General features: G+C 47.2%; 2 protein-coding genes across 2 annotated transcripts; both read right to left on the bottom strand.

Moving 5' to 3' along the window:
• Positions 1-782: 782 nt before the first annotated feature.
• On the bottom strand, positions 783-2,710 carry LOC309576960 (T-cell surface glycoprotein CD1b-3-like; the record flags this gene model as incomplete). The annotated part of the gene is made up of 6 exons (XM_082288564.1): positions 783-843; positions 1,016-1,112; positions 1,219-1,503; positions 1,624-1,905; positions 2,064-2,321; positions 2,632-2,710. 6 exons carry the CDS (start codon positions 2,708-2,710, stop codon positions 783-785), a joined length of 1,062 nt encoding a protein of 353 aa, XP_082144690.1.
• Positions 2,711-9,767: 7,057 nt separating this feature from the next.
• On the bottom strand, positions 9,768-21,587 carry MAJIN (membrane anchored junction protein; the record flags this gene model as incomplete). Its single annotated transcript, XM_082288775.1, has 8 exons — positions 9,768-9,810; positions 10,859-10,913; positions 12,490-12,499; positions 14,250-14,281; positions 15,588-15,713; positions 18,226-18,301; positions 19,568-19,613; positions 21,487-21,587. 8 exons carry the CDS (start codon positions 21,585-21,587, stop codon positions 9,768-9,770), a joined length of 489 nt encoding a protein of 162 aa, XP_082144901.1.
• Positions 21,588-22,313: the final 726 nt, after the last annotated feature.

Raw genomic sequence — 22,313 nt, 5'->3', positions numbered from 1 at the left:
TTAGGAGCCTCGGGGTCACTTTACCCCCGTGTGCAAGTTGCTTATTTCTATGCAATACGTAAGAATACGTTCATATATGCACAGGCACACATGTACTGTTTTTTCCCCGTGCCTTGGTGCTTTCTGCAATTAGTGCCAAGAATTCAGTGGTGTTTCAGCTTCCATACGTGGCTGATCAAAACCTCTCCATGCCCACGCAACTGCTAAGGAAAAGCACGTGATCTTAGTGAAAATATGAATGGTTTATTTTCATTTCATACACATCTGCAGCTCCCACACATTACACCAGAGTTTCAATGTTACTCAGCACTTTGTAAAGCCATTTCTGGCCAGGTTCTGTTAGTCTGCATGGAACAGCTCAGTCTCAGCGCAAATATTTCTGGAATATGGTTAATAAAGGCAATTTTTAGGGAAAAAAAAAAACCAGAAAGTGACAGTAGAAGGGTACAGCTTTCCACCTTCTGACAAAAGTATTACTGAACCAGAACCGGGAGAATTTGCCATTGGGCATTGAGGTGCCCTCAAGCGTCAGTGGGTGCACTGGCCAGTGCCACAAGCTAAGAGATGATCACGTGTAACAAGTGAGGAGGTCTCCGACTTGCATTTGTGTCTGTTTAGAAAATTCAAGTGAGTCAAACACTGCCCAGGTTTCTCTTGTGCATCTCTGAATTGAGTTGGTCTTGTAATTGGCAATGCCCAGAACTTAGGTGAAGCAGAAAAAGGTAGTTCTTGTTGCTGTGAAGGCAGTGGAAGGGAATGGGGACTGTTGGCTCCCTTCTGAGCTAAGCTTCTTTGCTCAGGATGGAGTTCCTGGACTCTGATTCCTCCATCTGCTGGTGCTTTCTGAAATGAGAGGGGAACAGCTGATGGATGCTCCATGGCAGAGACCTTGTGGGAGTGCAAGACAGCATCTGGCAGGGCCAAAGCAAGAGCTTTGCTGCTCAGTGCAGAAATCCCCATGGCATCTCCTCCTCTCCTTTCTCACTGCTGCTCCATGGGACAGAGAGGGACTCACCTTTGTCTCCACACCCAAAGCACCGACATGGTGGCTACGGCCATGGCTGCAAGCAGCCCAGCCACGAGCCCTGTGATCAGCACCACTTCTGAGTCCCCTGGGAAACATAAGGAGAAGCTGCCATGAACTTTCTGGGGTTTGCTCCATCTTGCAGGGCAGGGTGGCTCAGGAGCCCCATGTCATCCCCCACGGGTGGCACCTACCCCACGGGATGAGAAGGGCGCGGGTGCCCAGGCTCTGGTGGCGCACACGGCAGACATAGCTGTGCCCATCACGGGGGGTCACGGCCAGGACGCTGCGGAGCTGGTAGGTGAGGTCAGCGTTGGGCAGGACGGCGCTGGTGTTGAGCACCGGGCCCGGAGGCACCTCCTGGCCATCCCGCAGCCACGCCACGCTGATGGGACGGGGGTAGAAGCCAGTGACGTGGCAAACGAGCAGCAGCTGGTCTAGGCTGGGGGTGCGGGCGAAGACCGTGGCCACAGGCAGCTCTGGGGAATGAGAGCAAAGGGGTGGGGCAAGCCAGGATGGGGCAAGCCCCATTGGGGCATGGCTTGGCCCCAGTGTGGGGGGGCTTTGGGGCAGCTGTTGCAGGATCAGGGTGGTCTCACCTTGTCTCTCTAGAGCTGCCCTCCCATACTGCAGTAACACCTCCATGTCATCGACACAAGTCTCATTGAAGAGAATTTCCACCAGCTCACTGAAGGCAGTGTAGTTCTGGAGAGATGCCTGGACATACCGTGACAAGTTGGTGTCCTGGGAGAAGGTCCAGGTGGCATTCTCTATGTCCAACTGGAGGAAATCCTGACCATTGTAACCCACATAGGCAAAGGCCCGGGAGGTTCTGTTGGGGTAGAGCTCGCAGCCTGCCATGCACTGAACCACAAAGGGGTCTGGTGGGGCAGAGAGGAGAGAGAGGTTGCATGAGGGGCTGGGATTACCTTCCTGCAGACATGGTCAGTGTCTCCTATACAGCAGCAGCACTATCACATCCTTCCCCACTTCCCAGCTGCTGTTCAGAAAGGGGATGCAGTGAAGACTGGGCACTCACAGGGGACGTCCCTTTGCCTGGCCCCTTCATTGACCAGATGGCTGAACTGCTGCAAGTAGATCTTAACCAGGTTCTCAATGGTGTCCCAGTCCGCTTGGGGCAGGGCTGGGCGCACCCAGGGCTGGTAGAAGCGGATGGAGAATGTGTGTTTATCAAGAGACCCGAGTTCGATGTCTTCCAGCAGGCCCAGCCCTTCTGTGTCCACAAATGAAGTGTTTTGGAAGGTGGTGGTCTGGAGCAGCCGGATAGTGAAGGTCCCTACATGAGACAATGGTTGACAGGGAGGAGATGTGACTGGAAGAAGAGGGCTGAGGAAAGTGGAGGGGCTGAGGGATGGGTCCTTGAGGTTGCAGGGATCCATGGGCCCCCCATAAGCCCCTTACACCCTTTACAGCCCCAGTTCCCATCCCCTGCGCCCACCTGGCATGGCTACATCCCTGCTGGGGAGGAGATGTGGAGCCAGGGGACAAGTGAGGAAGCGAGTACCCAAGGTGGGTGGGGAGCAAGAAGCCTCTCCCCTATAGAGTTCCATGGAGGTAGATGTATATGAGCCAGGGGTCCTACTTACCCTCCAGGTTTGCCCATGTCCGAGAGAGGAGGAAGAGGTGGAGGAGAAGGGAGAGAAGGCAGCAGCAAGGGGACTGCATGGTTCCAGCAGTGAGGTCCAGAGTGTGCAGCAGAGGGTGCAGCAGCAGGAAGAAGAGACTGCTGAGAGATGTGGCCTCGGATGTCTCCTCAGACTGGCTCTGCCTGGGCATCTCTGCTGGTACTAATGGCCCTGGCAGCCAATGGGGCAGGCACTGAGGTTTAGGGGAGGGCTCTGAGGTTCCCACTTGGAGTGAGCTGGGGCATCCTGAGTATGGCTGTGAGTGCTGGGGGAATTTGATTGGGAGCAAGGTCATCCCATTGCATGCAGGAGCAGTCCCTCATTGCTGCAGCAGCACCTTGCCAATCAGGGTGATGTGGGTGATCTGAGTCTTCTTTTCTACCCCCCTTTCGGGTGGACGTGTCACCTGGCCATGCGCTGCATCCATTGTCCTGATAGGAGCGTCCCTTACTCGTGCCTGGCATATCTGGCCCCGCATAGAACAGGCATTGCCGCCTGCTCTGTGCTGCCAGGTGGGATCACAACAACGTGGCTGTCTTTCCCACAGGGGGCAGGCAAACCCTATTCCCACCACGGGGCCTCACGTCTGGGCTCTCTGTGCCCCCAGGCTGTGCACTGGTCCCATGCCTCTTTGTCACCTCCCAACCGTCCCACAGCCAGGCCACTGTGATGGCAACAGTTATATAAGCCAGCGATGTGGCAAACCTGCAGGAGAGCTGGGCCATGGCCTTGGAAAGCTGTGAGGGGTGAGAGGGATGGAGAAAAGTTGATGGCAATATCCCTTGACCCCCCTCAGCACTGCTGGTCTGATCCTGGGGAAGGGACTTCCCAGGGTTGAGGTAATGAGCAGTTCCAGCCTGGACCACAGCTGTGGGGTCAGGGATGGCTGCAGGGACAGCTGGAAGAAGCAGTCCTCCAGGAGCTCTTCTTGGGGTGCAAGAAACGAAGAGCAGCTATAGTGTGGTGGTTGCCGCCAAGGGGAAAGATGGGCTGCAGGAGCTGGAAAGGACCATTTCTCATTGACAGTCATCAGACTCCTGGAGCAGTGGCACTCGGCTGGACAGGATCTTCGAGCTGGGCTGGGGATGAGACCCCCACCATCAGGCCCATTCCAGGGAGTTGCAGTGGATATGCAGCTTCCCCCTTTCCATGGAGCTCCATCTATGCCATGGAGCTTGGGAGCTGCCTCTCTGCTTCCCTGCACCCCACAGTGTCGGGGAGCCTGAACTCTGCCCTAAACACCCCCACAGGGGAGGGCCTGAGGATTGGCTGCAGCCTGGCAACTCCCCTTTCCTTCCCAGCAGCTTTGGTGAGGAATCCAGTCCACCACCCCAAGACTCCCCTCTGCATGGGAACAGAAATGGTGGGAGCCATGCCCCTGCTCTGCCCAAACTGGCACCAGTGTCCAGTGCTGGAGGGACGATGGGGTGACCAGAGACAGCCTCCCCCCACGATGTCCCCTATCCACTGCTCCTCCATCACCTGCAGTTTCTCTCCCCCTTTCCTGGGGGCTGCTCATGTTGAGGGCAAAGGCAGAGCTGAAACCACAGCCGAGGAGAAGTCTGAAGTGGGGTGACCCCATAACAACCAAACACAACAGGAGCAGGGGTATCCACGTTGGTATGTGACCCTTCCAAGCACAACTGGGACCAGGTGTCACTGCTCCATGTTGCCATTTTTGGTGTCTCCCTCTGTAGGGACATGGGGAAGGCCCATATGGGGCTGCAGCAGGCTGAGCTCCAGCACCACATGGCACTGAGTCAGACATGAGGACAAAAGGACACCGAACCCCTTCCCTTCCACGGAGCTGTCCCAGAGAGAAGTCGGGCTGCTGCGGTGGCCTGGTAAGCCCAGAAATGGCCCCAACTTCCCCAGCGGCATGACACAGGGGATGTCCGCCTATACCACAAAGTCCGCATCCCTCCCACTCGTCCTAGACCCAAAGGAGAGTGTTTGGCTGTCAGGATGGCAAAGCACAGTCACGGGGCAGCAAGGGAGGGAAGAGACAAGGGGACTTTTGTCTCTGCAGTCCTGTGAGGTGATCACTTGTCCCCATGGTCTCCCCTAAGATGACCATTGGCCACTTCCTGCTGAGCAGCTGAGAGGCCGTTCACAGCCCTCTGTCCTGCGCAGGTGCATGTGACAAAACTCAAATAATAAGCAGTCCCCAGTAGGTCCAGATGAGGTGCATCAATCCACTTCTATCTACTCATATTTCATTTCTCCTTACTGGTGGAAGTAATCACTAGATACAAAATTGCTAAATCCCACAAACTCCACGGGAACAAAGACAAACCCAAAACCGTCACTTCATTTGAAGCAGACCAATTTGGCTTTGTTCCTACCCATTCCCAAGCTCAGCTTCCCCTCAGACTTCTCCTGCTCATTACAGCTGCAAGTCACACTTAATGCCACCGGCCAAGCACCAAGAAGTACAGAGTACAGGGTCTGTGCACAGCAAGGCCTCTTGCTTTGCCTGTGCTCACCCCTGGCTTCTCTGCAGATTGCAGTCCCCTCAGGGGCAGGAGGGGGTGGTCCTGGCTGGCAGGTGATGTCCCCATCCTGCTGCTCACCCACCCACTCAGGGGGAGAGGGCAGAGAGTCACAAAGGCAAATGTGAGAAAACACTCACAGGTCAAGATACAGATGGTTTAACAAGGGAAAGATACTCTCTCAGGAAACACTTCTTCACCACATCACACTGTGGCCAAGGCTGGAAGGGAACTCTGGAGACCATTGGGCCCAAGCCCTTGCCCAAGCGGAGTCACCTACAGCCAGCTGCCCAGGACCACATTCAAGTATCCCCAAGGTAGGAGAATCCCCAAGATAGTAGAAAACCTCCCTGCTCAACCTCTGCCATGGCTTGGTCTCTCTCACACAGAAGTGTTTCCTGATGGGGAGTGGAACCTTCTGTGTCCCAGGTCAAACTTTCTGCCTCTGTGCCTGCCCTTGGGCACCAGTGCCAAGAGCCAGGCTCTTGTGTCCCAGCTCTCTCCCTCCAGGCATTTGAACATTGATAAAATGCCTCCTTGAGCCTTCTCTTCTCCAGGCTACACATTCCCATCTCTTGGTAAAGGTCCTTTTTTATGCTAAGATCAGGGAAGTGGGATGTCATCTTCTGACATAAGCAGTGATAAATATCAACTCAGGGATAACTGCTCTTACTTACGGCTTGTTATCAACCCTTCATCCCTTTCCTGGTCCCCCCTCGCCCTGTGCATCTCATTGCACAGTCCTCTGGCAGAAGGGATTGAATTGGCACACAGCCATGACCTAGGTTTGTGGGAAAGGACTAAGGAGAAAAAGATAAATGGAACCAGTTTCCTAACTGTTCCATTCTTCTTGGAGGGAAAGCTTCGTTCCACTGCTGAGGGTAGTCCAGACCAGAACAGGTCAGTATGGAGGGTGGATGCCTGTGGGCCAGGGTGGAACAAGCCAAAGGGCCCAGGTGTTGCACTATCTGACTCAGAGCATAGTCTTCTCCTGCCAGGCAAGTTACCTGAGACACAGTTAAACAGCCACGTGCTGCTCCTGGTACAGTACCAACCCCTCAGTGTTCCGTGCGAGACTGGGCAGGTATGTGCTCAAGGGGTCCCGGTTCAGGGGGTGGTTCAAGAATGACAGATTCTTTAAAAAGCGTAATCATGGCAGCAAAAAGCTGCCTGAGCATGGACTTGGCATGTCTGAAATCTTCAATTCCAGCCTCATCCCATTACATACTGAATGCATAAAAAATTACCCAAGTTGTAGTGTAGTGGCAATATCTAATGCAAAGTATTACCCATAATCTTGACCTTTTTAATGCTGTGAAGCATAGCACTGGAGTCCATCTTGCATTAGAAACCTCTGCTTCTTCTTGGAGGGAAAGAGTATCTTCTGCATGGGTAAGTCTGATTAAAATAACACAGTTCCAAGCTGATGCTTGTTTTATTAGAATACCACGTAACATGAAATTCACAATTTATGACCCTTAAAGATCAAAATCTTAAAAGTTTCTTGCTCTCTTCTGAACCCTCTGAGCTGTGAAGAAAACCCCAGCATATTGTTCTAACCCAACATCTTCAGAATGTTACTTTGAAAATATTAGCCAAGTAGAAATTAATTTAAAGCTGAGACAGGCAACGTGAAAAGCTGAATTACAGAAGAAACAGTGCAACCCAACGTTCATACTACAAATCTACCTTTCCACAACAATTAATACTTCCAGGTCAGTTTTTTCCACCAAAAAGATGTTGTAGTGGTGAAAAGATGATGCTGGGGAAACAATAACAACAAAAAGAGCACGTTAGACTTTAAATACTTCTCTGAAAATTGGGAAAGAGCTAATCTAATTTCTATCCCACAGAAAGACACAATGCCACTACAAAACAATACAGGAGGAAACTGAAAAAATAGAGGCAACAATGGATAACTTGTGCACTAATGGTCTGGTCTCAGTCATTAAAGGAATGGCACACACTACAAATAACAAGGAGCTTTATTTTCTAAAAAACTAACGAAGAAGCAACCAACCAAACAGCAGCTGCCAACGTCCAACTGGTGCCATGCAGTGATGGACAGCAGTCACACAATCCAGCCTCGGCAGCACAAGAGAACTCCTCTGGGCAGCCAGCAGGTGTCTGCACAGTGACACCGATTTCCATTTAAAACAGTGCCTTTGGGAGTCAGAGTTACAAAGTCCAGATTTGCTCAGTGGCCAAATAAAGGTCACATGCACCTTCATGGGGCTGAAGGACCATCTTTTAGCTGGCACCTCTCAGCTGAGAGAAGCCACTTTGTATAAGGGCTGTGATGGAGGTTCAGTGACCCTCTCTCATCAGGAATTTTTTCCCCAAAGACAGCTCAGAAGAGGAACATTTAGTGGGAATGCTGCCCCTTAGCACGAGAAAGTGACATCCCTTTTTTTTTTTTGCCTTGGGAGACTTTGGTTTAACCACAGAAAAGATGTCTCCATCCTTCAAAATGATGGAGAACCACCCAGAACTGACAGAATCAGCCTTTGACACAGGCTTGGACAGAGCCAGGACTGCATCCGCTCATCTGTGCAGGATTAGTACCTTCTCCAGAACTTTGAAAGACCTCTTCCTTCTGACTTCATGTTTCCTTTCTTTCCTGTTTGGTCCACTTGCTGCTGCAGCAGCTGCACTGCACCCTCAGCCTGACTGGCTACTCTTTCTTCGAGGGCAAATTCCACAGGTTCCCCTGTAAGAAACAGCAGCAAGAACAAAACCACAACCTTGCTTCTCTACACACTCCCTGCATACCCAATGGAATGAAACCCAGTGGGATCCAGGAATTCCTTACTCACAGAAACTCATTTGGTCACAGTCCTTAGTATGGGATGCCGGGCTAAACTCAAGCCCATTTGCATTGGAGGAATTCTAAAAGGAAAAGGAACCCAAGAACTGTTACATAATGCTAAATTCTATTGGACAGATTTTTGTTTGCTCGCTTCCTAAAAGTATTAAAAAGCAAGGTCTACACTCTTTGTTGTGTGGTTTCATTCAAGGATTTTTTTCTGCTACTATGAGGACCTTCTTCACCAAGGTATTGTTACACCTCCCTCCTCAGGACATAACATAAAGCTGTAATTCATTTAGAAGGCTTTAGCATACCAGAAAGTGAACTAATAGTAGCTATGCAATAGGCAGAGATTTCAAAAAACATGAACAGAAGAGCTGTGAGAAACAATAGCCCCTGGACAGTGCAGGCCCCTGGCTATTAGCCCTTCTAAGACGTAGTCCTGGGACACAGACTTAACTTGGAAGGGACAAAAATGAAAAGTGCCAGAAGCAAGAGGTGGGCCAGGAATACCCATTAGGAAGGTGATCAGCAAAGTACCACAAAGACCAAGATAAGCATATAAAACCACAACAAATCAGCAGGTAAGCTTCTACAAGAGAGTAAACCCTAAAAGAAAGGCAGATCCTGATGGTGTTTCCCTTGCACTAATCTCAGAACCATTTAGGTTGGAAAAACCCTGTAAGATTAAGTCCAACTGCTAACCCAGCACTGCCAAGGCCATTACTAAACCATGTCCCCAAATACCACAGCTAAGCTCAGGTGAACACAAAATTCCAAACCTTTGATGGCCTGAGATTTTTGCAGTTTAGTCTGAGAGCATTAACAAAGTTTGGAAAATTCTCTGGAGTGACAGGCCAAGCATCTCTTTCTTTCTTTGACTTTCACTGATGCACTGTGTAAGTGGAAAGACATGCAGGTTTGACCACATTCATCCTGACCAGACATCACCATCACAGGCCTGGGAGACATTTGGATGACAGCTGAAAATGCCATCCACTGAACAGTCACATGCCTGTGGCACTTCTATGCTCCTCATTCCGAATCCAGTGCACACGTCCCAAAGTCAATCCCGCATGTTCTATGTCAACAGATTTCATTCCTGTTTAATGAGACCCTTCCCTTCTTGAGAAGCATTATAAAACACCAGGTGAATTTGAAACCAAAGCCATACACTGTTGATAAACTGAGCAAGAGCCTTGGAAGAACGACCAGAAAAACTCTGATAAAGTACAGGAGCTACTGACATGTTTTTATCCTAAACCTAATCTTTCTTCTCATCCTGAATTAAAAGAAAAAAACCAAACAAAACCCAAATGGAAAGCATGTCACAGAAGTACTTGGCTCTCAACTTCTAAAAATGCACATTAGGAAGAAGACTTCTGCCCATGACTTCACACAGTATTTGTGACACCCAATCTAGCGTTCATCAACAGAACAGTTTGTGTCCAGACATCACTCTCGGCACAATGGCGCCTTGACTAGTGCAATTTCAAGGACAAGTCATTATGATGGCACAAGCAGCTGTTCTGGAGAAGGTTCCTCTCACCTGAGTTGTTATTTGCTGAGTTGATTTGTGCATCACAGTTCCAGTTTACCCGGAAAGCACTCAAGACATGCCCTCCCATATTAGTTAACACAAGAGGACCTTGCACCGATCTCTGCCACCTGCCATATTATTTTTCAGGGTCAAACCTGCTAACCTGGAGCTCCAGCTTTCAAGGACTCTGATATCTTGAAAACTGTACAAGCAACAGAGGAATTTTGGAGACCCTGATTATAACAAAAAGCATCTTTCAGAAGATGACCCTTATCTCACCAACAGAGTGTTTCAAGTACCTGAGAAAAGAAACCAGAGAGGGCATGTACAGAGACCTGTAAATGTAAGCGGGAGGGGTAGGGGGGGGGGGGAGTGATAAAAGTTTTAGAGACAAATAAACCTGCTTGTTTTAGAGAAGTTATTCTTTACTGCATGCTCCCAATGAGTTACCAGGTAGTAGTCTTCCTATCCTGAAAATCCAACAAACCTGTCAAAAAACCCTGTTCTGAAAGAAAATTTTGGGCTTCCTTTGTGGGCAAACCCAAGAGAAAGGTGTTTGCCTCCTTGGCAAAAAACTCTCTTCCAAAGAGTTAGAGAGGGGGAACAGGCCAGGAAGGTGGTAGCGTGGCAGGGATTTCAATTAAATTTAGAACGAGCATCCAGGAAACAGATGAATTGCACATGGGTGGATGCGCAAGAGCCAGGAGGACACAGGCATTAGGGCGTCTCTAAGAGCAGCTCTGTCAGGGCAGCCTCAGAGCCCATGGGCTAAAAGAGAAAGAATCTTCTCCTCCTAACAAGGTTTTTTGAGAAACAGTGGCTTTAGAGAGCAACAGCCAATCCCTCTGGAACAATCCTGTCATGAATCTGCCTTCTGGTGCTATAGCAAGAAAAGGCATGGCACTGTTTCAGGAACAGGGTGATGCCTGCATGGCCATCAGCAAACAGAAGGACACTGGTGGGGAGTGGCACATGGTCACAGCAAAGCCAGTGGCAAGATGCCAGCACCCACTGCTGGCCCTTTGTGGAGCTCTCCATAAAGGGGCATCTGAGATGACAGAGGACTGGAGTACTGGAGAAAAGGCAGGGCATCCCTCAGGCTCAGCTCTCAGGGGCTGAGCTTACCCCTGAGCTTGTGGCTCAACAGTCAGAAAAGTTTGTGTCGCCTCAAAAAAATATAACTCATCCGTTTGCCAAGTCTGGTGAGGAGTCAAAAATATCAAAAATTATGAGGGTGAAGCAGGGAAAAAGGGGACAAATGACCTACAGGGATTTTCATGCTTGCCACTGTAAGGGTCCAGGACTAAATAGGTGGTGGTGTTTGTTTCTGAATATCCTCTAGCTTACCTTTTTAAATCCATGCTCTGGTTTACCCATGTGGTGAACACCGTCAGCTCCAGTTCTAAAGATAAGTAAAAACTGAGTTTACAAAAAGTCACAAAAAGGAAGCAATCCTGTAAATGGCTACTCCAAGTATTTCACTAGAAACCAGGACTTTAGTACCTCTACTCAAGATACATACCTTTAATCTATATTAGTACTCATGTTTCAAAGTCTTCCTTGAAAATGAAAATAGGCACTCGTTCTGCTTTTCTACTAAGACAAACAAGCAATTAAAGAGAAAAAGTGTTACATGAAAAGGGGGATGAGCAGATATCTGAGAAAGCTTGTGAATCCTAAAAGGTTTACAACGGCAGGTAGCAAAGAACCGCAGAAAAATCTGGCAAGACTTGGTCACAGAGCATTAAAATGGCAGAGGAAACTCTGTATGGGGAAGTATGAAGGGATGTACGTGCAGAGAAACCATCCTGGCTTCGCTTGGGGTGATTGGTATCACTGGGAGTGTCACTTGGAGATTCTGATTTCTCAACACTCAGTAGCACGCCAAGAAAACCCAAATCCCCCAAGAGATTTTAGAAGTAAAAGAGCTTGTCCAGAGAGCAGAGAAGACAGAGCTGGTCTCACTACAGCAGACACACTCCTTCCTGGGGCAGGGAAGATGCTCAGCCTGAATGAGCTCTTCAGCCTAAGAGTGTAACAACTGGGAAAAAAAATGACATAAGGCTTGAAGATAGCACTCACCAATTTGATTTTGAATTCAAGCATACACTTAAGAACTACAGATTGTTACAATCGTAACTGCTGTGGCAATATACAGGACCTAGAGAGAACTGCCAGACTGGACCACAAAACAGCCCTTTTTGGCCTTGTATTTTATTAATCTACAGCTTGCATCTTGGCTAAAAGAAATCAAAAAGCATTCTGAATCCTGGGCTCATTCCTCCCTCATTTCCAACAGCTGTACTGTGACTAGAAACAGGCCAGGGGGACAGGGGTGGGATTAAAGGACTACATTTGTATGAGCAGGAAAAGAACTGGCTTCAGACTTTGTTAAAATCTCTGCATGAAACACATTTGGGAATTGGGTAGGAAATAAGGCAACAAGGTAGACAATTGGATACGGTCTGTACGCAGTAGGGGAAAGGTACACATAAACACTTCCAACCAGTGATGGATCTGGGACTGTTTGCCACATAGTCCTGAAGATTCGGTACCAGTATAGATTTTCTTCTTTAAAAAAAAAAAAATACACTCGCTAAAGAAAGAAGCCTGACAGCCTGTAACTAGCCTGTAACTGGGTCTCTGAGAGGTAGTCAAGAACTAAGCCCAAGGTCGGCCGTGAACCAGCCTGTACCCTCATGCTGAACACGTCCAACAACACCCCAAGCTGAATTAGGCAGAGCTCTGACAAATCACTGCCCTCAGGCAGTGATCTCTCCCCTCTGCTCAAGGCTGCTGAGGCTGCTCTCCGTGCCCTATCTGGACTGGAAACCCCAGCACATGACTGGGAGTCAGTGGAGTGAACCCAGCAAAGGGCCATGATGCAAACACGATGATGGGATTGGGGAATTTTTTCTAAGTGGAAAGGCTCAGAGATGAGGCTGTTCAGCCTGGAGAAGGCTTGGGTGGGATCTTACCGATGTACACCTGATGGGAGGGAATGAAGAACAGGGAGCCAGGCTCTCCTCAGCCCTCTTGTCTTCTGGCAGGACAGGAGGCAAAGGACACAAATTGCAAAACGTGAAATCAAATCTGAACACAAGAAAAACCTTTTTGACTAGAACAGGGGTCATACACTGCAACTGGCTCCCCACAGTTGCACTGGTTCCACCCTCAGAGTCTACTCAAGACCTGAAGGAACTTGCTTAGGGTGACCCTGCTTGAGCAGGAGGGGTTGGACTCTATGATATCAAAGGACCTGTCCAACCTCAACCATTCTGTAAAATCCAGAGGCAGAGACCTACTTGGGAATCGCCATGAAAAGTTCAGCTACCGAAGAAACAAACGGTGAAGTTGTGCAAAAATACTCTTGTGTACGCACAACACGTGCGCTTTCGGGAGACTTTTAAAGCACTTGAAAAAGAGCAAGTTCCAACATGTTTTGTCACCGGCCTCGAGCCAAGAGGGCAGCATTCATCAGCTGGCTCAATGGAGCATCCTGGGAAGCAGGTGGAAAACTTGTTTCAGTTCTTCCCTTGCTGTCCCCAGGCTCAGGTGTGCAAGCCAGTGCACTGCTCTATCTGGCCGCTGAGGTATGACCTCACTGTGACTTAAAAGGGATAGGAACACAGTGGAGTTAAACAGGCAGAGCTCTGGTCAATGGTACAGGAACTTGGAAAGCACAGGACCACTTCTTTCCCAATATGAGCAATGATGCTTAGATTCTGTTACCTACGGAAGAGAAGGAAGAAGAAAAATGGGGCAAAGGATTGCACAGAAATTAAACATGAGGAAGGTACAAGAGACATTAAAAACATTAATATGTGTCCTGGCATACTCCTTTGGAGTCAACTGACCTGTCCACACATGGCTGTGGCCATGAGGTCTCAGCTCTGACTTCCACTCTTCTCCTCTTCACTGCTTCTTCCACTGTGGTACTTTCTGACATTTCATTTCTTCTCTTGACCTTCAAACATTGCAAATTTGGTACTGATAACTGATTTTGACTTCTCTATTTCAGAACAAAATTCATAATTAATATACATTCATATTTTGCAAGACTTGTTTCTGCTTATACACTGAAAGCCAAAAAAGGATTCAGGACTAAAATAAGCACTGGGAGGCCAGCCAGAGAATTATGCTCAACAGTTTTAAACAAAATATTTCTTTCTAGGACATCCTATTTCCTCCATTTTTGGAGGACCGCCAAGGAATGTAAGGAGCAGGAATGCAGAGGTAGAAAAATTCCTTGGGGGAATTTGGATTTGAATTATTCTTCATTAATTCGCTCCATCTTCAGACACTTACCACGTTGAAAATAAACCTACCCTGAGCTCTCATTACACAAAAACTTCTCAAATAAGCTTAACTTTGCTGTTTATGACATACACAGTACCTAGGGAACTACTTAATTACTCAGCAATATCAACCTCACAGACTTTTCCAGTGAAGAAAACACTGAACAGCTCACTCAGTCAGGCTTGCACAAAATGCATGGAACTGAAAGCAGCAGGGTCCTCTCGGGTCCTGATACAGGACTGCATTCCAAGCCCAGCAGAACTGCCAGAAGAACCTCTCTCCCCTTGGATGGTTCTAGGTGAGAATTCAGTGCCACTTTACACTGACTAACTGCTAGAGATAGGAGAACTCTAGCATTGCCAAAAAACATGTGTTCTGCTCCTCAAGAATAGTTAGAATATAAATTAAACAACAAAACAAAACCAAATGCACAACTTACAAGCTCATCGCTGCCCTCGTTTACTTCTTTACCTGCAACAGAGGTATAAAATTTGGTGAATATTTAGACTGGACTTTCTTTAACCAACTGAAGAATACATTTTTGCACTGCACTTCCTCTTCTGGGAGCAAGATAGACTACTGTGGAACAGTCTGGACCTGAATATGGTACACTGAAATAGAAAACCTTCAAATACAGCTCTTTCTGAACCAGAATTCCTGGCTATGAACACCAGGTATCAATGGGATGGGACAGCTGCTCGTCTTGAAGACGTCAAAGGCATCTTCAGAAGAGAAGGGCCCAACGAACAGTTAGTGTCTCGCCATGCTTTGGGCACCAGATGGAAGATGCAAAGACATCTGGAACACAGCCTCTAGAGAATACTGGCCAGCTACAGGACGTATGGGATTCACACCTATTTCCCTGAAGAAAAATCCTCACCAACAGAAACTTGAGACATCAAGTCTGAAAGTAACAGTGCCTTACATATTCCTAATTTTAGAATAGCAATGCTGTACTATCTGGAGAGGGCAATTAAATACTGAAGCAGGTATACAGGGAAGTGAGCAAACTCTCCACAGTTATAAGATTTTACATACAAACATGGGATGTTTGATAGGGAAAACAAATAGGCAAGACTAAGAAATTACTACTTGGCCATTTTATAAAGATCAGGTTACCTGCTAAGCAGTCATAAAAAAAACCAGTAACTTTTTTCAGAGCCTGATAAATCAGAACAGGAAATAATAAGAATACTCAGTTTTCACAACAGGGGAGTTTAAATGAAGAGTCCCCCAGAGGCCTTAGTTGTGGCCTGAGGTTGTTCAAGGAATTCACAGAAAACCTGGAAAACGAGACACTATTGAGGTGAAAATGTTTTCTAATTATACAAAGGACATTATTACCACAATTACTATCATTATTTTTTTATAAAAATCCATTCTTTCTTTAGGAAAATAGCAACGAAGAGTGTGATGTTCAACGTCAACAAATGTAGTCAAGCACAAGGAAGAAAACCATGCGTTCCATATACAGTGCCGGCTCCAGCCCAGTGACTGACATTAAAAAATGAAGGTTGGGAGCCACTGGGCAATGCTTCACAAAAATACCAGCTAAAGAGTCAGCAGTGGTTGGAAAGACAAAGGAAAATTCAGGGAAAAGCAATACGAGACAATAAAGAGCACCCTGTTATGCTCTATTTCAAACTCCCTGTACAGGCAGGCCACATGCAGTTTTGCTCTCTCTGATTCAGGTACAGTAGGCGAAGGAAAAGAGAAAAGCAAGACATAGATAATAGATGTTTCCAGAAATTACCCAAACATAACCACAGTGACTTACCGCAAGAGAAGTTTTGCTGAAATGAGTTCAATTCTAGATACAACGTGCAAATGTAGGGATAAGGCACAAGATGGACATTCTCATGTTTGAATTTCATCTTTGATACTTGCTCCCATTTACTCAAATCTGAGAAGAATGGCAAGATAAGGCACAAGATGGACATTTTCATGTTTGAATTTCATCTTTGATACTCGCTCCCATTTACTCAAATCTGAGAAGAATGGCAAGACCTAAAAACACAACACAAACATTTCAAAGGAGCACAAGTCCTGACAATGTCTTTTCAAGCTTCAAAAGTCACAGCACACTACACATGCGCACAAGGAAGCAAATACAGCCTTGTTACTATGAACTTGTGAAACTGCACCAGTAATGCGCTACAGGAAACACTTATCCAGGTGACACCGCCCCATCAGTCACCTGTATTAATAGCATTCCCTTAACTGTGTTTGCTCTCAGTCTTGACACCCTCCTGCAAAAAAACATGTCAGGCTCTTCCAAACCTATGAATACAAAAACCCCTCAGAAGTCTTCCTAATTAAAAGGGAGTTATATTAAAACTTTATTTTAAAATGGAAAAGGACTGGGATTTGTAGAAGCAGCATCATTAAATTTACTTCACAGTTCAAAATGGGGGAAAAAAGGTAACTGACAGATAAGTTACAGCCATTCCTTTATGCGAGTGCAGTTCTGACATCCAGGAGCTTCTGCCTGGAAGAACAAATGGTGCTGGACTTAAGTCTCCCCACACACCTCTGATCTCAGGGAGAAACAGGTGAAACGAATACCATTAGTCTACATTTGCTAGCAGAAACTAACACCCCGGGGACAGAAGATGATGAAACATTGATACAATCAGTTCCTTTAAGGAATGAAATTGCCTGGTTTTTGGCTTGAAGGACTCCTAGCTGGTGATTAATAAAGAGCCACTCTACAGAGAGGAGCCCGAGACACCAACTGCAAGACGACTCCTCGTGCCAGACCTCTGAGCTCACAGTTCTCTACCAGGCCCAGCGCTAGCTGAGCATCTGGATGGACTTGCAAGTTCTAGAAATACAAGTTTGCGAAGCAAACACTCCTCAACACACAGGCAAAACTGGCTGAGCTTTAGAGAAGCAAACCAATAATGTCAGTTGGGTTGGGTGTCTCCCATATAATGATGCTCTTGGCTACCCTCTCTTCTTGACAGCAACAGGACTAAGTTGCTGTCGTATGTACCTGCTTTGGACAGAGAAAGAGGATGGCCTCATTCCTGCCTGCTATTAGGTGGCATAATGCAGTCTTCTAAGACAGGAGTGGAATGCCTTGGAGGTGTTCATTACCCCTTGGCACTCAGAATCACAGGAGGTGATGCCAGATCTGATCCAAAAGCTGACACACCTTTAGGACTGGAAAACCCTAACATTTAACTGAGTTACTTTTCTCTTCCACAAGAGCCCCAGGAGAGTAACTTCTTAACCCATTACACTACAGCAACTGCAACAGAAATATTAATGGTCACAATTTCTTTAATCAAATTATTGTCAATTTAAATTAATACTCTGCAGAATACATAGCAGACACAGCTAAATTCTGTGCAGTTGCGCAAGCCAGGAGAAAAAAAATGAAGGCCAGTCTTCGTGCATTCTGATGAAAAAACACCTAGAAAGAAGAGGAGCCTGTAGTACAGCTGCTAGCTAGAATAATCCAATCTCAAATGCCTCAGCACTTACATATCAAAAGTGAAATCCCAGGAAACTACACTCCTCAAAACCTGTGCATGCCAATATTCAAGTATCAGCTTCTGTACGATTATGCCGTGCAATCGCACAGAGCTTTTACAGCGCTGTCTGCAGACAGCAGGCCAGACTGATGGCAGCTCAATGCCTCTGCAAACTTTAGGGAAGACGGAAAAGATCCGCTGACCGGTCCCACAGGAGCGAGGGGGGTGAGCACGGTAAGGTGAATACTGTGCAGATGACATTTGCTTCACATTTGTTTCTAGGCTTCAAAGACGTACGCTAAGAGGGGACCAGGATAACCGGGTGACAATCCTGCAGGCTTTGCATGTTCAAAAGTCTGTCTGGACTTCCAATTATCCCAGCTCAACCACTGCTTCTTGTAAAGCTCACTATGTGAGGTGCTTTTGGCTTCTCCCAGCCATCTCTGTGGAAACACGAGCACAGACTCACACTCGCTCCCACCCTCCATCCCCAAAGGCTCACCATGGTTTAACCTTTGGGGGACCTCACAAGAACAGCACTGTGAGTTTCCCTGCCCATGGGCCAGCATTGCTGGGCCTGGAAGGAGCGTATTGCGTTCCACGAACCTTTGGGAACAACGCACTGGGTGCGCTTGCGAGCGCATGAGGTGGGCTTCCTGGCACTTTATATACACCTTGATTTGCTCTGGCTAAACCTCATTTGGAACACAGGGGCATTTGGACGAAAACACTGCAAAACACTCTTGTCACATCAGTTCTCTGGTGAAAGTAACACCTCAGGTGTTCCCAATACTTTCAGCCAACGTCAAACCACAAAGATCGAAGTATTCCTTCTCCAGCTAAAGATCTGCACACTCCTACACATAAATGTTGAATTATGCAATGCCCAAGAGATACGAGCCATTGAATCTTTTACGAGTAGGAAAGAAAGGATACACGGAAAGATGGTGAAGTGGTCCGTAGAAAATGGATGCAAATCATTAAGATTTCCAAGGATTACTCGAATCACTTCCTGGAGAGGCCAAAAAAAATAAACAAAGGAAAAATGTTAAAAACATAGTCACAATTCCACCATCAAGTAAGCTTTCAAGGCTTGGGAAAAAATTAACATTACTTTACAGCTTGCATGAATCACAGAAGACCAGGTTCTAGATATTCTGCTTTTCCTCCTCCCCTTCTTTGCCCCACTCCCTCCCATCATTTCAAAGTGCACTGCACTGACAGACTCCTAGAAATTCAGGTGAATGAGTATCTTAATCTTGAACTAACATAGAAGAATTACTATGGGAAGTGGAGGTGTGCTTTTAAATTTAGTAAGTTTTAAGTTTAAAAAGTAACTTTTTTTTCCCCCAGCAAAACACACATAGCATTTACCTGTTTTGAAAATAAACATATTCCTCTTTCTCTGAATACTGACCCAAATCAGTTACTAGGGAACTGCAGTTAAGCCCCAACGAACTCCTCCTCTACAAACAAAACTTTTTCTAGTAATTCCTTTCCATATTTTCAAAAGTGAAAAAAAACCCTGTAATTCTTCATATCACTTAAAATCAGCATATCTTCTTCACTAATATTTTTTGTGCTATTACTGTACTCTGAGTGTTTTTAAAAACTAAGTCATAGGAAGGGGCATTTTTAAGCAGGCAGTATATTGATCTCAATTTCTCAGTAATGGCAGGGGCTTTCTTCCGTCTCAGGAAGACGACAACAATGGAACTCATCAATTTTGACCATCGGTTTGTGCTTGGACACAAAGCAATGGCATCATTAAAAGAACACCCATTGGTTCCACGGAGAGTTGCAAGGAGAGCACATGCAATTTAGCATTAGATTTGCCTCCATCAAGCCAGCTCACCTGAAAAACCAAGAGGGTTTTACAGCTAGTCAAGCCTGACAACTTGAAAGTGACAGTCAGGTTTGAGGTTGAGACTGAAAGCCTGGGAAAGAGCTCCTGCAAGAATGACTCTGAAGAGGAATCTAGACAGGACCTGGGTGCAACTAGCTCAACAAACGGGAGTTTCCATTTGTGCAATTTCAACGGTCAGTAGCTTCTTTGGAATATTTCAAATAAAAGCATGACTCTTCTACATTAAATTTTGCCTGTCGAAGAACATTTTTCATTTATGTAATTTTTCTTTTTTTCACCCTCAGACTCTCCACGGAAGTTCCCCATTACTCACACTCGAAATGCTGCATTTGAAAAGACTTTCTCAGTCCCATAACAAGCATATGATTTGTTCAGCCTAACACCCATTTAAGGACCTGCCTCAGCTCCTACCTCTGACTCCTTGGCAGCACTTTCAGTGAGATTGAGGTTAGGAGGGCTGTGAAACAAAGAGAGAGTTTGAACCATCCCAGTCAAAATGCAATGAAGCTACATTTCATGCAAGAGTTTAAAGAGCAACAAAACATAATTCCCACTGAACAGGAAAAAGTACTTAGCAGGCAGATAAATTCCTAATCTATTACTCTTAAACATCCTTCATCCACAAGGATTGTTCCTTGTGAACTTTCTACCCGCTTGTGTTCTTTGTGCCTGAGGATACAACGGATGAGAGATCAGATCTCTTCAATCAATCCTCAGTAACCCTCAGGACAGTTTTTTTGACATTCTGCTTCAGGGACTGAAAGGAGGAACTAGCAGCACATGTCTGTTAATCCCCTTCTGTGCAAGCCTGCAGAGAAATGGCCCTTCACAGCACCGGAGCTAGGCCCTGCGATGCTGGGAGCTGTGTACCGCCTACCTCAAGCTGTTCCCAAATACCAACTACAGCTTCTGGAAGCCATCTTCTCAGAAGCTGTTTGCTGCCAGGTATCAGCCAATAATCAAACACACAGGAAGAGAGAAGGTCTTAAAGAAAATCTGAACCTATTAAAAAGTAAACAAATTACATAAAGGTCACTCGGAAATAAGTAAATAGAGTACAAGGAATCCTGGCATGCAAGTATTCTCTGGTCTACAGTCTGGCAGGCAGCCACGATCACAATTCAGGGGCCAGGACATGGACAGACACAAGAAGTCCCTCTTCAAAAAGGTTCTCTCCTGGCTCTGTAAGGAACGACTCGATGAAAGGAATTACTCGGCGTCAAAGCAGAAGGACATACACCACCCACCCAAGGCTTATGCTGTGGTCATGAATCATCAGGGAAACAAAAGCACCATTCTGGAAAGGATACTGCCATGGTGGCAAGGAAATGAGGGTGGAAAGAATGGAAGAAGGCAAGGCACTAATGACAAGCACGTCAGACCTGCTCTCTGACTGCAGGGGATTCACTGGTTGGGCTGAGATCAAGGGCATGAGAGGGATTGAAGAAGACGACATGGTTTTCTTTTAAGCCTATGTAGCAGCTTGCATGTGCTTGTGTTTTGGATTTGTGCTGAAAACGGTGTTGAGAATGCATGGATACTTTTTAGTTACTGCTGAGCAGTACTTATCCAGCATCAAAGGCTTTTCTGCTCCTCATGCATCCCACCAGTGAGCAGGCTGGAGTGCGCACAAAGCTGGGAGAGAACAAGGATGGTACAGCTAACACCAACCGATATCAAGGGATATTCCGGACCCTAGGATGTTGTGTTCGGGAATAAAACACAAGGAAGAGCAATACGGGGGAAACGCCGTGGCGGGTTTTTTCCCAAGCAACCGTTACACATGACAGAGCCACGCTTTTCTGAAGATTAAACACCTGCCTACCCACGGGAGGCAGTGAATAAACCAAACTCGTTATTCTCCTTCACTTACATATGTGTCTTTCGCTTTACTCATTGAATGAATTGTCTTTATCTTAAACCGCAAGTTTTACTTTTACACTTTTACCCTTCCGGTTCTCTCCCTCACTCCACTGCAGAGCAAGCTGCCACGTGATGCTCAGTTGCCAGACAGCATTAAAACATTACAAAGGCTCTAAAGTTTCTCAAAAGCTTACAGAATTTCAAAATGCTGTCTGTAAAAAGTGACTCTTTTTACACCAAACAGCACAAAATTCCCACAAGGTAGTGAAACAGGAGCGTTTGCTACAGTTCAAATTACCCAGCACGTGGAAGTGCAGCAGCAGCTTTTAAACGGCCACTTTGTTGGTCAGTGAAAGATAGGCAGGAAATGAGTAGCCCCCAAGGTATGAATTTAAGGTCTTGTATCAACTCACTGCCACATGCAGTCAAAAAACTGCAGGCTGACTTCCTGGCTTTAATACACGTACCTGCTGAAGTTGCCATACCGGATTTTAAATTTGTACACAAGCCTGCCAGCATGAAGAAATCTTGTTTCGGGCAACGGATAGGCAAATGGTTTCAACGACATCTCTCTCTCTCCCTGAATGCCGGGACTAGGAAAGCTAGAGAGACAAAGGTTAATTCCTATAACCCCCGTTATGTCTCGTTCTGTCACATGAAAAGTTTAGACGCAGTTTTTCTTCCAGAGGACATCTGCAGAGAGAACTCTCTTACTAGTCAGCAAACGCCTGATCTGAGTGTTCCTTCCAAGAGCGAGGTGTTTTTGAGCAGGATCCGAGGACAGACCTGGAACAGACGGCCACCTCGTCTTCAGCTGCGCAACCCTGGAACTATCTCTGCCGAGGTTCCCTCAGCTCTACCGGCAAAACTAATGCAAACCATCTCCCTCCTCCCCTCCCTAACCCCCCCCGCCTCCTCCTGCAGAGCCCTGTGGGGCCCGCGATCGGCACCGGCTGCGAGAGAGACCTCGCTGCCGCGGATCCCCGCAACGCCCGCGAGTCCGGCCCGCGAGAACTCGTTTCTCTCCACCCCCGCCGCACCTTTCCGGTGCCCCGCGGCCGGGCACTGCCCGGCTGCTCCCGGGGTGGGGTGGAGAGCCCAGGCCCACTGGGGCAAGATCAGACCTCGCTGCGGATGTCGGCCCGGTGTCTGGCCTGCCAGACGCGAGATGCCGCCGCCTTCCTAGGCTCGGGGGCGGCCTGAATGGCCTCCGGATAGCTCCGGCGCCTACCGGCCACGCTCCGCTCCACGACCACCGGCCCCGCCGCGCCCACCAAGCCCTCGCCTCGGGCGG

This window comes from Coloeus monedula, assembly GCF_965178545.1.
Source record: "Coloeus monedula genome assembly, chromosome: 11".
Classification (NCBI taxonomy): domain Eukaryota; kingdom Metazoa; phylum Chordata; class Aves; order Passeriformes; family Corvidae; genus Coloeus; species Coloeus monedula.
This window is presented reverse-complemented; position numbering and strand designations above follow the sequence as displayed.